Source organism: Acanthopagrus latus, chromosome 14 (genome assembly GCF_904848185.1).
Source record: "Acanthopagrus latus isolate v.2019 chromosome 14, fAcaLat1.1, whole genome shotgun sequence".
Taxonomy (NCBI): Eukaryota; Metazoa; Chordata; class Actinopteri; order Spariformes; family Sparidae; genus Acanthopagrus; species Acanthopagrus latus.
Window position 1 is genome coordinate 13259561 of NC_051052.1, and position 12412 is coordinate 13271972.

The 12412-nt window shown below is 41.7% G+C and overlaps 1 protein-coding gene across 4 annotated transcripts in view; it reads right to left on the reverse strand.

Moving 5' to 3' along the window:
- Positions 1 to 12412, reverse strand: part of plxna4 (plexin A4) — a 230963-nt gene that overhangs the window by 77911 nt on the left and 140640 nt on the right. For all 4 annotated transcript variants that reach the window (XM_037121531.1, XM_037121530.1, XM_037121532.1 and 1 more), the window contains exon 5: positions 6241 to 6341. In XM_037121531.1, coding sequence (XP_036977426.1) covers positions 6241 to 6341 — 101 coding nt within the window. The remainder of the gene's footprint in view (positions 1 to 6240; positions 6342 to 12412) is intronic.

Sequence of the window (12412 nt, forward strand, 5' to 3'; positions counted from 1 at the left end):
TGGAGAAAGAGAAGAGATAAAAGGAGAAGGAGAGGGATGCTGTTTATGGCCAAACATGCTTCTGAACACACAACATACTGGGATCTGATGCATGCAGATCACGTCTATGCCCCAAGTTACAATGTATAATGGGTTGCAATGCACCAAACATACATTGATGCTGATGATATATAAACAAATATGTACGCACTTTGAACAGATTCATGGAAGCAGATTCATAAATCTGTATTAACACACACACATAAACACAAAAACACAGCATGTGATAAGCCTGCTGGAGAGGGAGTGTGATCTGAATGATAGTGAAGAGAGAACGGCTGGAGGAGGAGTAAAATAAAATGAAAAAGCACGAAAAAAAATGAGAAACAGAAAATGATTTCAGTGCTCTGGGAATATTACTCGTATTGCAGCCAAAAGCAGAGATTGAGATATGTCAAACCAATTATTAATGTGAAGATATTGCAACATTAGCACCACTTCTTCCAAACTGACACTGATATCACAGAGTAATGTGAGATATTCTCAACATCCATGCCAAATATGATGACATTCATTTTGACAATGCTACTTCTCCAAATATGGTTTCCAATCTGTCTGGCTGTCACACATGACAGGCACGTTGACAACCTAGTTAACCACTTACAAAACTGACAGCTGACAGACCGGTATTACGGGAGGTAACATACCCATAACGTAGCTGTAATACTTCTAGCATACTGGCTTGTTGCATAATTTCCCCTGCCTTAGTCGGAGGGGTTGAAGTGTGGATTGAAACAGCACAGAAAAAGGAATATGTCATGTCAGACTGTTGTAAATAGTCAGACACATAAATGGTTTTGCTGAACAGAACAACAAATACTAGAAAATGAATAAAGTTTTGTCAAAACAGAAGGAAAATGTAAAGTTCCCATATTGTCGAAAGTTTGATTTTCTGTCATGCCATTGTCTGTAACCACTTAATCCCTTTTTCAAGGGGTCGCAGGAGAGTATAGTATGATGTATTTTTTTTTGTTGTATTTTTTGTAGGTATAAGGGACCTTCCAAGGATCATGATAAGTCACCTTTAAAAGTAGCTTTGACCAAAATATTCTGACTGTCCTTACTAAGTCTTATCATAATACAACAACTAGAATGCTATAAAGGAATATGCAGAGTACTAAACAATTGACCTATTTCTATCCATGAATTCTATTGAAACACAGGGGTAAGAAATAAATAATAGACAATGTAAGTATGTATGTATTGGGTTTGCTACTGTACATAGGCTGCTTCTCACACAGTCCCTCAGAGGTAATCTCCTGTAAGAGTCCTCTATGAGACTCTCCTCTGATTGACGGAGTGTGACATCCAATGTCAGTGGTAAAAGAGTGGAGAGAAGGGGAATGATGAAAAGGGAGGCTGATATGAGTGAAGACTTTCCTTTCACCTGCCGAACTAGACAGGCATTAGCATAAGTCGTGCATCTCAGCAGAGGAGAGCATGAGTGTGATGGGCCAAGACAGTTTGGTCGACAGGTGAAGCTTCAGGTTTGACTCAAAGTTTTCCAGGAGGCTTGAGATATATATAGGGGCACATAGGATACACAACTGATTATACAGGAGCATATGTCTTTAAATGAAGACATTTGCCTTTCCAAATGGTCAGTGTTTGTCAAGGACAATGACTGCAATCAGACACACACACGTGCACATAGACGCACATGGACACACACACACACACACAGGTGCACTCCTGTTGATTTCCTCCCCTGTACTATTGATTGCCTCTCTCCTCTTCCCATGGTGTTCTCTCTAACAGCTCCTCTCACCGATCTATAAAGTAAATAAAGGCAATGCTGAGAGAGAGAGAGAGAGAGAGAGAGAGAGAGAGAGAGAGAGAGAGAGAGAGAGAGAGAGAGAGAGAGAGAGAGCTTGCTCAGCCCAGTGAGGTGATTTCAAGGTTGATTGGGAACAACAAACTATCTGGAAGAACACTTTGAAGATGAACCGCATGGTATCCTTTCCCTCAACACCCCTCCTTCTAGCACAAATAAGTGTGGATGTGTGTGCTTGTGTGTGTATTCTAAGAGGTCCTGGTATTTTGGCCTTTTTGCGATATGTTATTAAAGATACACGAGCCTTTGGTCTGCAGTGTACTGGACATGGCGTTCTATGTAGAAATATCTTCATCCTTGGCCAGTCCAGGAAGAGCATTTCACAAGGTAGTATGGCGTTGAATATGAAGACCAAAAAAAAAAAAAAGCTATACTCTATTATCATTCACAACACATTGACCTGCTGTCCCTTTTCTCCACAGCACTCCATACTGACCCTGTGGGCATCAAAATGCTGCCGTTCACTCATGGATGCTCAGTCATTTGTTTCCCTTTTGGGCACATTCTGTAATGTCACGTTAATCTATTCAAACTATGACTGAGCAGGACTCCTGTCCAATCACATATCCAAAAGGCAAACATGAGAGAATTGTCAGTTGTGTCTCTGAACCACTGCTGTTGTGAAATACAGATTTTACAAATGCACTCAGCATACAAGTGGATAGCAGAGCCTTGGAAGCTGTACAAGTCGGTTTTATTTTTCAATGACTCTGATGTCCATAAAATAAGAGTACAAACTTTAATGTCCAGCCATCCAGTCAATGAGCAGTGAGTTACAAAACTGTGATTTCCTATCATGTTCAGCAGCTACCTTTCCACCCCTGTATCTATTAATACATCCATCTAAAGTGATTATTTTTTTTACTTTGAGCTACATAAATAAAATGTTATTCTGCTAAGATACTCAAATGGAGGTGAAAGAAGAATGAAGGACATATAATACATATTTCTAGCCTCTGAATATCAAGTAGTTCAACTCTGACTGGATATCTGTGTGTGTGTGTGTAAATGTATGTGCCAGAGCCACTCACCAAGGACAGACTTTCAATGCGTAGTTAATTCAGCCACACATTCTACCTTACAAGATAGCACTTCCGTTTTTCCTGCAATGGATCATTAAAAGAATATACAGCAACATGTATAGCCTATTTCTGACCTAAGTGTCTGATGCTTAAAGTCTGGTGATTCCAGAGAGGTTGACCACAAAAATACTTCCTGAAAAATAATGTGAAAATCAATACTGAATGTTCCCTCTTTGTTGTACACTAGCCATGAGTCTGTGTGGATTTTTTCTCTTATGTATGTATATTTGCCGGACCTGCTGGGATGTACTCTCAGGCTGTGAATCAGTCCTGTTAATGGTCCTGTACCGCAACTGACCTCATGTGACACTTCATTAAATGAAGTAGCCGTCGGAAGGGACCGGAGAGATACATACACAGTTTATTTAGGAATCATCAAAAGATAAATTGCAGGGCTTTGTCATCTCAGTGTGTGCTCTTGTATGTGCAGACAGCCAATTATTTTATAATCATCTTGAAGGGGCCAAGCAAAACTGACCTGTAGGGAAAAGGTGACATATTAATGCAGAGCACTCTATCGACGGTGTGTGCAGCATTTGCGCAACTATATATGTGCATATATATGTGCTTGTGTTTTGCTCATGTATAGCAGTCACTCATTAGCCATGCTATTCCACTGTCCATTCTCAACTATCACTGTCCCACTGAACTTGATGAAAGACAAGAAAAGAAAAGGGAGTCAGAGAGAAGCATACCTAAAATTTGATTGTATTTCACTACAAACAGGATCTTTATTCTGTACACAATAAACTGGGTGTTGCTAAATTACTCTTCATTATTTTGAGCAACATTTCAACAAGGTTTGCTTTAATCTGACTGTAATTTTTAACTACAATGTGGCAAGAGTTCTTGTAGTAAGTGACGACCGAGTCAATGTGAATTTCAGGTGAAGCCTTCATTTGGTTATTTAGCCATAAATGTGAACTTTACATGAAGTTTCACAAGTTAACAAGGCTAACACAATAAACATATCTAATGTGGCGAAGATTAACAATGGTTGATATAACAGAAAATGACACGGAGCAGTCAAACAGGAGTTATTATAGCAAAGTCTTGCCCTGTGGTAGAGGTGGCGCTCAGGGGAGCTTCAGTTACGCCAAGACCCTGTTAAGAATTCACAAGCTGGGGGTTGGAGGGTGATGAGGAGGGACTTTGGGAAAGGTAAAACTTAGATCAATCAGTCTAACTCAGCTGTCTGTATGTGTGTGTGTGTGTGTGTGTGTGTGTGTGTGTGTGTGTGTGTGTGTGTGTGTGTGTGTGTGTGTCAAACTGACCACTGGTGTGTGTGTGTGTGTGTGCTCACAACTGACAACCTCACACACACAAAACACACCTGTAATCTCCCTTTCTGTCCTTGTAATGGCCAAATGCCTGGACACCTGAGATCGACTAAAGTGGCATTTTGCTTATTTTCTCTCCCCCTCTCTGGCCTCTATTCTCGTTTTGGCGACTTGACACTAATTCTCCGGCACGAAAGGTGTGTGTGTGTATGTGAGTGAAGAGAGGCGTGAGCTGAGGTGAGCTGATTCTATCAGGCTAAGTGTGACAGGCCAATCTGTGGCCACCCATTTGCTCTGACCGGGAGGATGTCCAGGGTGTTAATGGCTTTGTACACACACACACACCACACACACACACACGCACACACACACACACACACACACACACACACACACACACACACACACACACACACACACACACAGAACATGCACTCACATACACACCATTTTCACATAAAGTCAAACACAGTTTGATTTTATTTAAATTGCAAGTACTGGCAAATGATTGCAAGACGGCTGCTCACTGTTGGCCTTTAATTTGTTGTTTATATTGATCCAACTACTCTATCTCTGGATAAATTACCTTTAAATCAAATTATCTGCTAGAATACACCAAATGTTTGATCAATGTTTGGTTAAGTATGGAATGTTTTGAGAGGGAGGTCAATACAAGAAATTGTGATAAACATGAAACTCTAGACTGATGCATTACACATACGTACATGTGTGCGTGCGTGCATGCGTGTGTGCGTGTCTGTGCCTAAAAGTGCTGGTATGTGACCCATAACCCATCAGAGTGTGTCCTCTGTCTGCTAATGCACTTTCTACCCTGGAGACCTCAAACACATTCATCCTCTATTTCTCCTTCCTTCACTGCTGCACACAAACTTCCCAGATCCCTGTCAATTTATCACATTTAATTCCGTTCACGTCTCTTCTCCCTTAAAAGTTTGTGTCCAGGATGACGATCCTGATAGCATTCTTTGCTTTATGTCTCTGTCAGAGTTTACTCCTCCATTATCTTCTAGTCTACTTCCCCACTGCTCCCTCTTGTCATCTTGCCATTCATTTTCTCAATCTTTCTGTCCATCTTCCCTCCTTTCTAGTTTTGGTGTGTATGTTTCTCTCACACTCACACCCCTTCTCTACCGTCACCATGTCCTCTCATACCAGCAGGGATAAAGGTCCTAAATGTTCTCAGTCACGCACACACACCCTGTACCCAAGGGCTAGCACCAACACAAGACACCAATTTTCAGTTTACTGTCGAGTGGGAAATCGCCCTGCCCCTAGCAAGTACCATCTTCTGCTCCAACCTTGAGGGACGAGGGTTTGGCAGCAGCTGGGGTGTGTGTGAATTTGTGTGCATCTGTGTGTGTGTGTGTGTGCGTGAGAAAGAGCATATGACACATCCAGACAAGCTTAAATGTGAAGCGAAAGAATAGAATTGTGGTCGGTGAGATACTCTCAGATATGTCTCATTCAACAGTTTCCAGTTCAGTAACAATAACATAAGCTATCTCTCTCTTCATGTCACCTCCTGAAGTCTGGAGCGGTGCCCATCAGAGGCCTGGCCATGCCCACCAGTGTCTGTGCTCTCACCAGGCTCTGGTTTCAGGACTGGTAAACAATGCCAGTGGTTAGGTTTGGTAATGGATCCAAGGGGGACACTGGCACAGGGCCGAACCCCAGGAAAGCAATCTGAGAGTTGGCCTGGGTTGGCGAGAGGAGTCCCTGAATGCTCAAGGGCTGCAAAGGATGGATTACTGGGCATTGGCCCAGGCGTCGTGGAGGTAGGGGAGGGTAACAACCTGAACACTACACCCATCCACCTTAACCCTGTCTGGTTAGTGTGTCTGGAGCTTGGGGGATTGAGTTGGATTGAAATGAGAAAATATAATGTTTGTATGCCTGAAAAATTTAAATAGAAAGAGGACATGTTGACGTGCATGTGTGTTTGTATAGGTGTGTGCACATATGTGACAGTAAAAGTAGTACTTACGTGTTGTGCAGGACACACCAGCCACAGTGAGGATCTCCTGAACCGAGACAGTCACTGCAGGTTGAATACTGACCACAGGCCTCCACTGGCACCCGAGACAGCTGCAGAGAAACACAGAACAAGGATTAAATATGGCAGACAGAGAGCTAGGCAAAGACATTACAATGAAACATTACAAGAGAAAGACAGAAAGACAATAAATATTTGAATTCAGGAAATGCACTGTTTGGGTATGTCATGGGAAGAATTTGAATGTGATGGAGAACAAATCTGCAAGCTTGGTTCAAGACGTGTGTGTGTGTGTTTCCCAGCGCACGAGAGAGAGTGACAGAGAAATTGAATCCATCATTATAATTCAATGGATAAGGGGCATCAAAATACAATTTTCAGTTATTTCCCAACTTACAAAAACCCTCCTCAGGCTAGACAAGCATAATGAATTTCTATTCCTTTTGCGCCACTGATGGCTTACAGGTAACATGAAACCTCAAAAATAGTGAGAGTGAAGCTGTACAGGGAGTATGACTCATTGAATAACAGTCCGTTTTCACGGTCAGAGGAGTTGCATCTAATCTATTAGAAATGTAGCAGAATAGTTCAGCGACCTTTACAGAATAGGACAGAACAGGAATAGAACTTGTTGCCATTAGGTACCCTACAGGGTTTGTGTGGGTAGATAGGTGAACAGTGACATTTGCAATCTTAACTCAAAAACAAAACATAACTTGTTGCTGAATTATTGTTGTTTGAATGACTGAGACAAAACCAAAATATTACAATGAATTAGAATAGCTGTAATCTATTAGATTATATTGAAGATTATATTTTGTGAGAAAGCACAAAAGATAAAAAAAAAAATCTAGCCAACAGACAACAAAATATAGCACTGTGTCAAGCAGTGTTCAGTCAAAACAGTCAAGCAAACAAACCTAACTCTTGTGTAAAGTGATAATGCGAAGCATTTTGTATCAGCCCTGATTTTCATTAAAATGTAACTGCTTGACAGTTTCCATCTTCCTCCACTGGCTCCATATGGGAAACTTGGCCACTTGGGAGAGCAGTCCATCTATTATGATATATAGCCCTGCCAATTCAAACTGGCATTGACTGGCACTGATTGGCATGGGCCTTGAGTGACCGAGCACAAGGGGCAAAGCTGAAGTAGATCTCAGCCGTCCCCCCTCTCTCGTCACCATGGTAACAGCATGGTGCAATAATAGGTGATGCTGGCACTTTTGATTAATGAGCCGTCATTGGTGGATGACCGCTGTCACTCACGTTGCTCACCGATGACAGCCAGGAAACAGAGACGACATCATCAGTGTGGGACAGATATTGGGTTATGATGAGGGTAAAGCTGTGTGGGTGTGTTTGTTTGTGTTTGCGTGTGCGTCTGCACGCTAACTGGAAATTCAGTCCTGAAATATGAGTTTTAGATGAAGGGAATTAATTCTCTTTACTTTCTCGGCTACGTTCCCTGGCACGTGTTTTTTAAATACTTTACTGCAATATTCCTTTATCATCTTCCAGATAACTGTTTGGAAATCTTATGCTTGATTGAAATATCATCATTCATTATTCTATTATTTACTATTACTTGGGTAAATCTTCTTCAAGTCCCAAATTTGCTACATTGCTGATAGCCAAGATTATTTTTGTTGGATTTGGCTGTTTCCGTATCCTTATCACTGGCTGTTTCTAGTTTCAGAGGTTCTTTAAGAGGTTAAGAGGTTTTTTTCTAACCTCTTCCCAGGATGGTATCAAGGTGTGTGTATAATTTTCTACTTTTCCCTCATATCCTGTCCAGCAACTAGTTCCTGCTGAGGGATAATGTTTCGCGTTCTTATATGGCTTAATAAAACATCTCATGTTCACTTTTCCTGCAAATTCTCTCCAGTATTTTGACTGTGATGACATAATGTTTCAACTTGGGGAGTCTTTCCAATTTTCTGCTCATATGTTAATGTCATTTTATTTATTTTACATTTCTCCCTTCATTCATTATGGTTCCTTCCGACAATGGTGAGCTTGGCATGTTAAACAAATGTTTTCTCATGATACTTTTGTTCTCTGGCCAAAACCCTGCAAAAATACAAACTGTAGTATAATGAAGTAGATAAATATACATACACAGCTTTAAGTCTGATGTTGAAATATGCAATAAGCATCAGTGCAGCTTGCTGGGGATTTGAATTTAGTGTCTCGTTTAAAGACACTATGGCAGTGATGATGGGCACTGATGTAATCTAGGCAATTTTCAAATCACTTCACCGCTTCAGTGCACCAGTGGGTGCTGAGGATCAAATTCTTTTGGATACTAGTCTCTCTTCATACCCCCAGATATAAGTGATGCAATTATACATGTCTCCGCAGCACATTTACTGACTAAATTCAACATTTGAGGGTATGAAAAGCCATAATTAAACCGTCCAATGTAGGGCATGGCTGAATGTAACAAGAAATCAGAAACGCCTATGCGTAGTGGTATCTCTAAAGCACAGCCTGGCACTGACGGCGGTTCTCTCTGTCGGACGCAAAGACTATCACACAGCACAACTCTGCCAGCATCTCATGCTCTGTCTCTCTCTTTCAAATAAAAACACACCAAGTCAAATCTTACAATTTTGCACACAGTCATAGTGAAGTCATATTTCTACATGTATGCTCACACGGATGCATCACAAACATACTTTCAAGTGGAGTCAGACACTGACACACTGGCACGATTGAGATACTCCAAAAACACACTACTACATCACTCTTTCTCTCTTGCTGTCTACATTTTATGTCTCTTCTGTGTAAATCTCCAAATACTATAAATAGCGGCAGACACACAGACTGACACAGATTCACACACAGCTTAATGAATTCAGAGGGGGCGTATCTCCTTGTCAAAGTCAAGAGGAATCCGGCATGCTATTACAGATGAACAATGCAAGCATATCTTTGTGTGTTAAGGGCGCGCGTGTGTGTATGTGTAAGTGTGTGCTCTGGGGAAAATAAAAAAGTCAGCTGGTATGTTTTGCCCTCCCTACTGTGTTGAGCTGCATTTGCATTAGGTAGATAAAGGGAATGAGTTTGAGATGGAATCAGAGAGATAGTGGCGCAATTGTGTGTGCACATGATCAAACTCAACACTGATCCTTCTTGCATCTCACATGATAGATTCCCTGCCTTCCTGTCACTCTCCACCAATCCCGCTCCTCCTCCTAAAATCTACCGCTCCCTTGGCCCACTGCCAGCTAAATAACCTCTAAGTCAATGAAGAGAAAGGCTATTGTGTTAGCCTATGGAAGGATTTCAGCTGCCAAAGCCTTATCATGAGAGTGTATGAAACCACAATCTCCCTGTGTGTGTGAGTGTGTTTATGTAATCTACGTAGCTGTGTCACCGCATCGAGTGGTTTGTCACCTCGTGATCTGCCATAAAAGCTAAGCACCCAGACAGAACTGTAGCAAACAATGCCACCATATCTGAACGCTTTATAATTTAACACTTCATCGGCAGCAGATAGGCCGATACGTACGCGTGTGTGCCCTCATGTAAACACACATAGAAAAACACAGACGGATTTAGACTTTGCAGAATGGAAGGGACCTCCTGATGCCTATCGAGGCCTCAGATGCCTGCATCCGGGGAAATGGTTTTCTCAACAGATAAAACACACACACACACACACACACACACACACACACACACACACACACACACACAAAGACAAACACACACCACATTCAGGGCCCAGCAGAAGCAATGGGTGCCAACGTGGATCCTCTGTTCCAGAGCACGGCTCCTGATATCATTCATTCTCCCTCTGTCTGTCTGTCTCTCTCTCTGTCACTCAGACGCTCTGAGGTGTGTAAGATCATACATTCATCATCTCTCCAGTGCCTCCATTCTCTATCTGGCACACACACTCACACTTGAACAGGCAACACTTTTGTCCCCTCTTTTATAAAAAAAAAATTGAGGGATTTGGTGGCTAAACGACCCACTGCACCCCTTGTCTCTCTCATCTCGATATCACATTCATTTCATGCAATCTTCTTCGTGGGCTTTGCCAGAGGGGCAACCATTACGGCTCACTGTCTCTTCACTATGGCTGCGCTATCATATCAGCAGGGATAAATACAAAGGATGGGGTGTATGGCATTTATAATTCCCTCCTGTTTCAGGTGAGAAAATGACAGCCATTACACCCCGCACTCTCCCGCCTTTCACAATAGGAAGAGATGGAAGTGGCTAAATATAATCCTGATTTTAAAAGAGATCACAGATGTACGTGATGTCTTAATATTCCGGAAGAGGGACTAAGATGTATTAGATTATTTGATAATTTACTGTGGCGGCACAATGGCATCAAATGATATATGCAACATATATACAGTAAGAGTGTGTGTCTAATGTCTAAGGGGGAGAGGGAGGAAGAGTCTTCGCTTTAAGTATATTCAGAATTTCCACTTCAAGATCTACATCGTTTCACTGAGGAGATGATAAAGCTCTGCTTTGTTTTTCTTGCCTCGCTCCTTCTTTTCTCTCTGTCACCCCTCCTCCTTACATGATGCCAGGGGCCTTCGAGTCAACCTGCAGTTGGAAAGTGATCATTTAATAAATCTGCAGAGACTTTTATTATTAACTAATTCTTCTGCCTCATCTCTGTTCTTCTCTTTATCCTACTCTTTTCCTGCCCCCTCCACTTGTAATTAAACAGGGATTTCACCTGCAGCCATACTCCACCGCTCCAAATGAACAGAGAGAGGGAAATTAAAGTGATAGTCCAATCCTGCCTTAGAGCCTGTAGGGCACACTGAACTTCTCTTATCTTTTCTCTACTTCCCCCAGGCTAGCTTCGCCTTTTTCTCCTTCCCTGGTGTGAGTTTGTTCATTAGTTTGGCACAATGCTGCCAGTGCACCATGACTACTGCCAGGAGAGCAGAGATGAATAAGAAATGATTTGGTGAAATGTACTGCATGTAATGCAATGTTATTTGGTATTTTTTAACAACATATTGTAAGTTAGCAATGTTCGAAGCCCCAGTTGTATATTTCGGATATTTTGGTGCACTGCATATATCCGTTTGAGAGGGAGAGCTCCCCTCTCTGTGAGGATCTCAATTAAATATCTTGAGTTATACAGATGCAAGCAAATCAGCAGAAAACATTAAACCTGATTGCCGTAAGTGAAAAAATTGTTCACACTTGTGACAATGGATAGAAATGATAATTCCTGACCTGCTGTTATCACAACAGCATGTCTTGTAGAGCTGCAATGTTCAGTAGATTAAAATGATTAGTCCGTCAAAAGAAATTATGAAAGAAAATAATGAAAAAACATTTGCAAGGTCCAGCTTCATAATGTAAGGACTGGCTCTTTTTTGTTGTCATTTATGATAGTAAAAGAAGAGTCTATGGACTGTTGGTTGAACAAAATGATGAGCATTTTTCACAAGTTTAGGACATTTAATAGACTATGTAATTAATCAATTAATCAATCAGGATCACAACATTGTTAAAATACTTGCAATCTGTATTGTTCAGCCTTACTACGTCTCACTTAATATTTATCTCTCTGATTCTGTCATTTATTCCTGGTACCTCTGCCTCGCCCCCTTTCTCGTCGCAGGTCCCACCCATCTCCTCTCCAGCTGGATGGAGGACAGATTGACGTGGGAGTCAAATGAAGCGAGGGACACATCGACGACCCACTGCCTCGTCACAGCTGATGCGCCACTCAATCCGTCAACCACCATCCGTCGGTATTATATCATAAACTCAGTTAACAGAGCGGGCCAGTGGCTGCAAGTGCAATATTGTTTTCATTTGACGTCGTCAGAGGTCAAATGAGAAAGCCATTCATTGCGCTGTCAGGACTGTCAGTGCATGACAAACGACTCGGATACAATCAATCATTTTCACTTATCTTTCCATTCCAACGAGGGTAAGGCCCCCCATACACACAAAAAAACAGTTAAACAAGCTTGAGGCAGTTTACCAATAACAGTTTACAGATAAGAATGTCCTGCAAGAGGTGCACTCTGCTGTATTTTTTACCATCTGTCATTGTTGCTGGGTCGATCTACAAAATAAGTAACCAAAAGCTTAAGCATGCGAAACTCAGCAGCAAGAAATTCATACAGCACAACTTGCCCCAACATCATGCTAATGTTGCCCC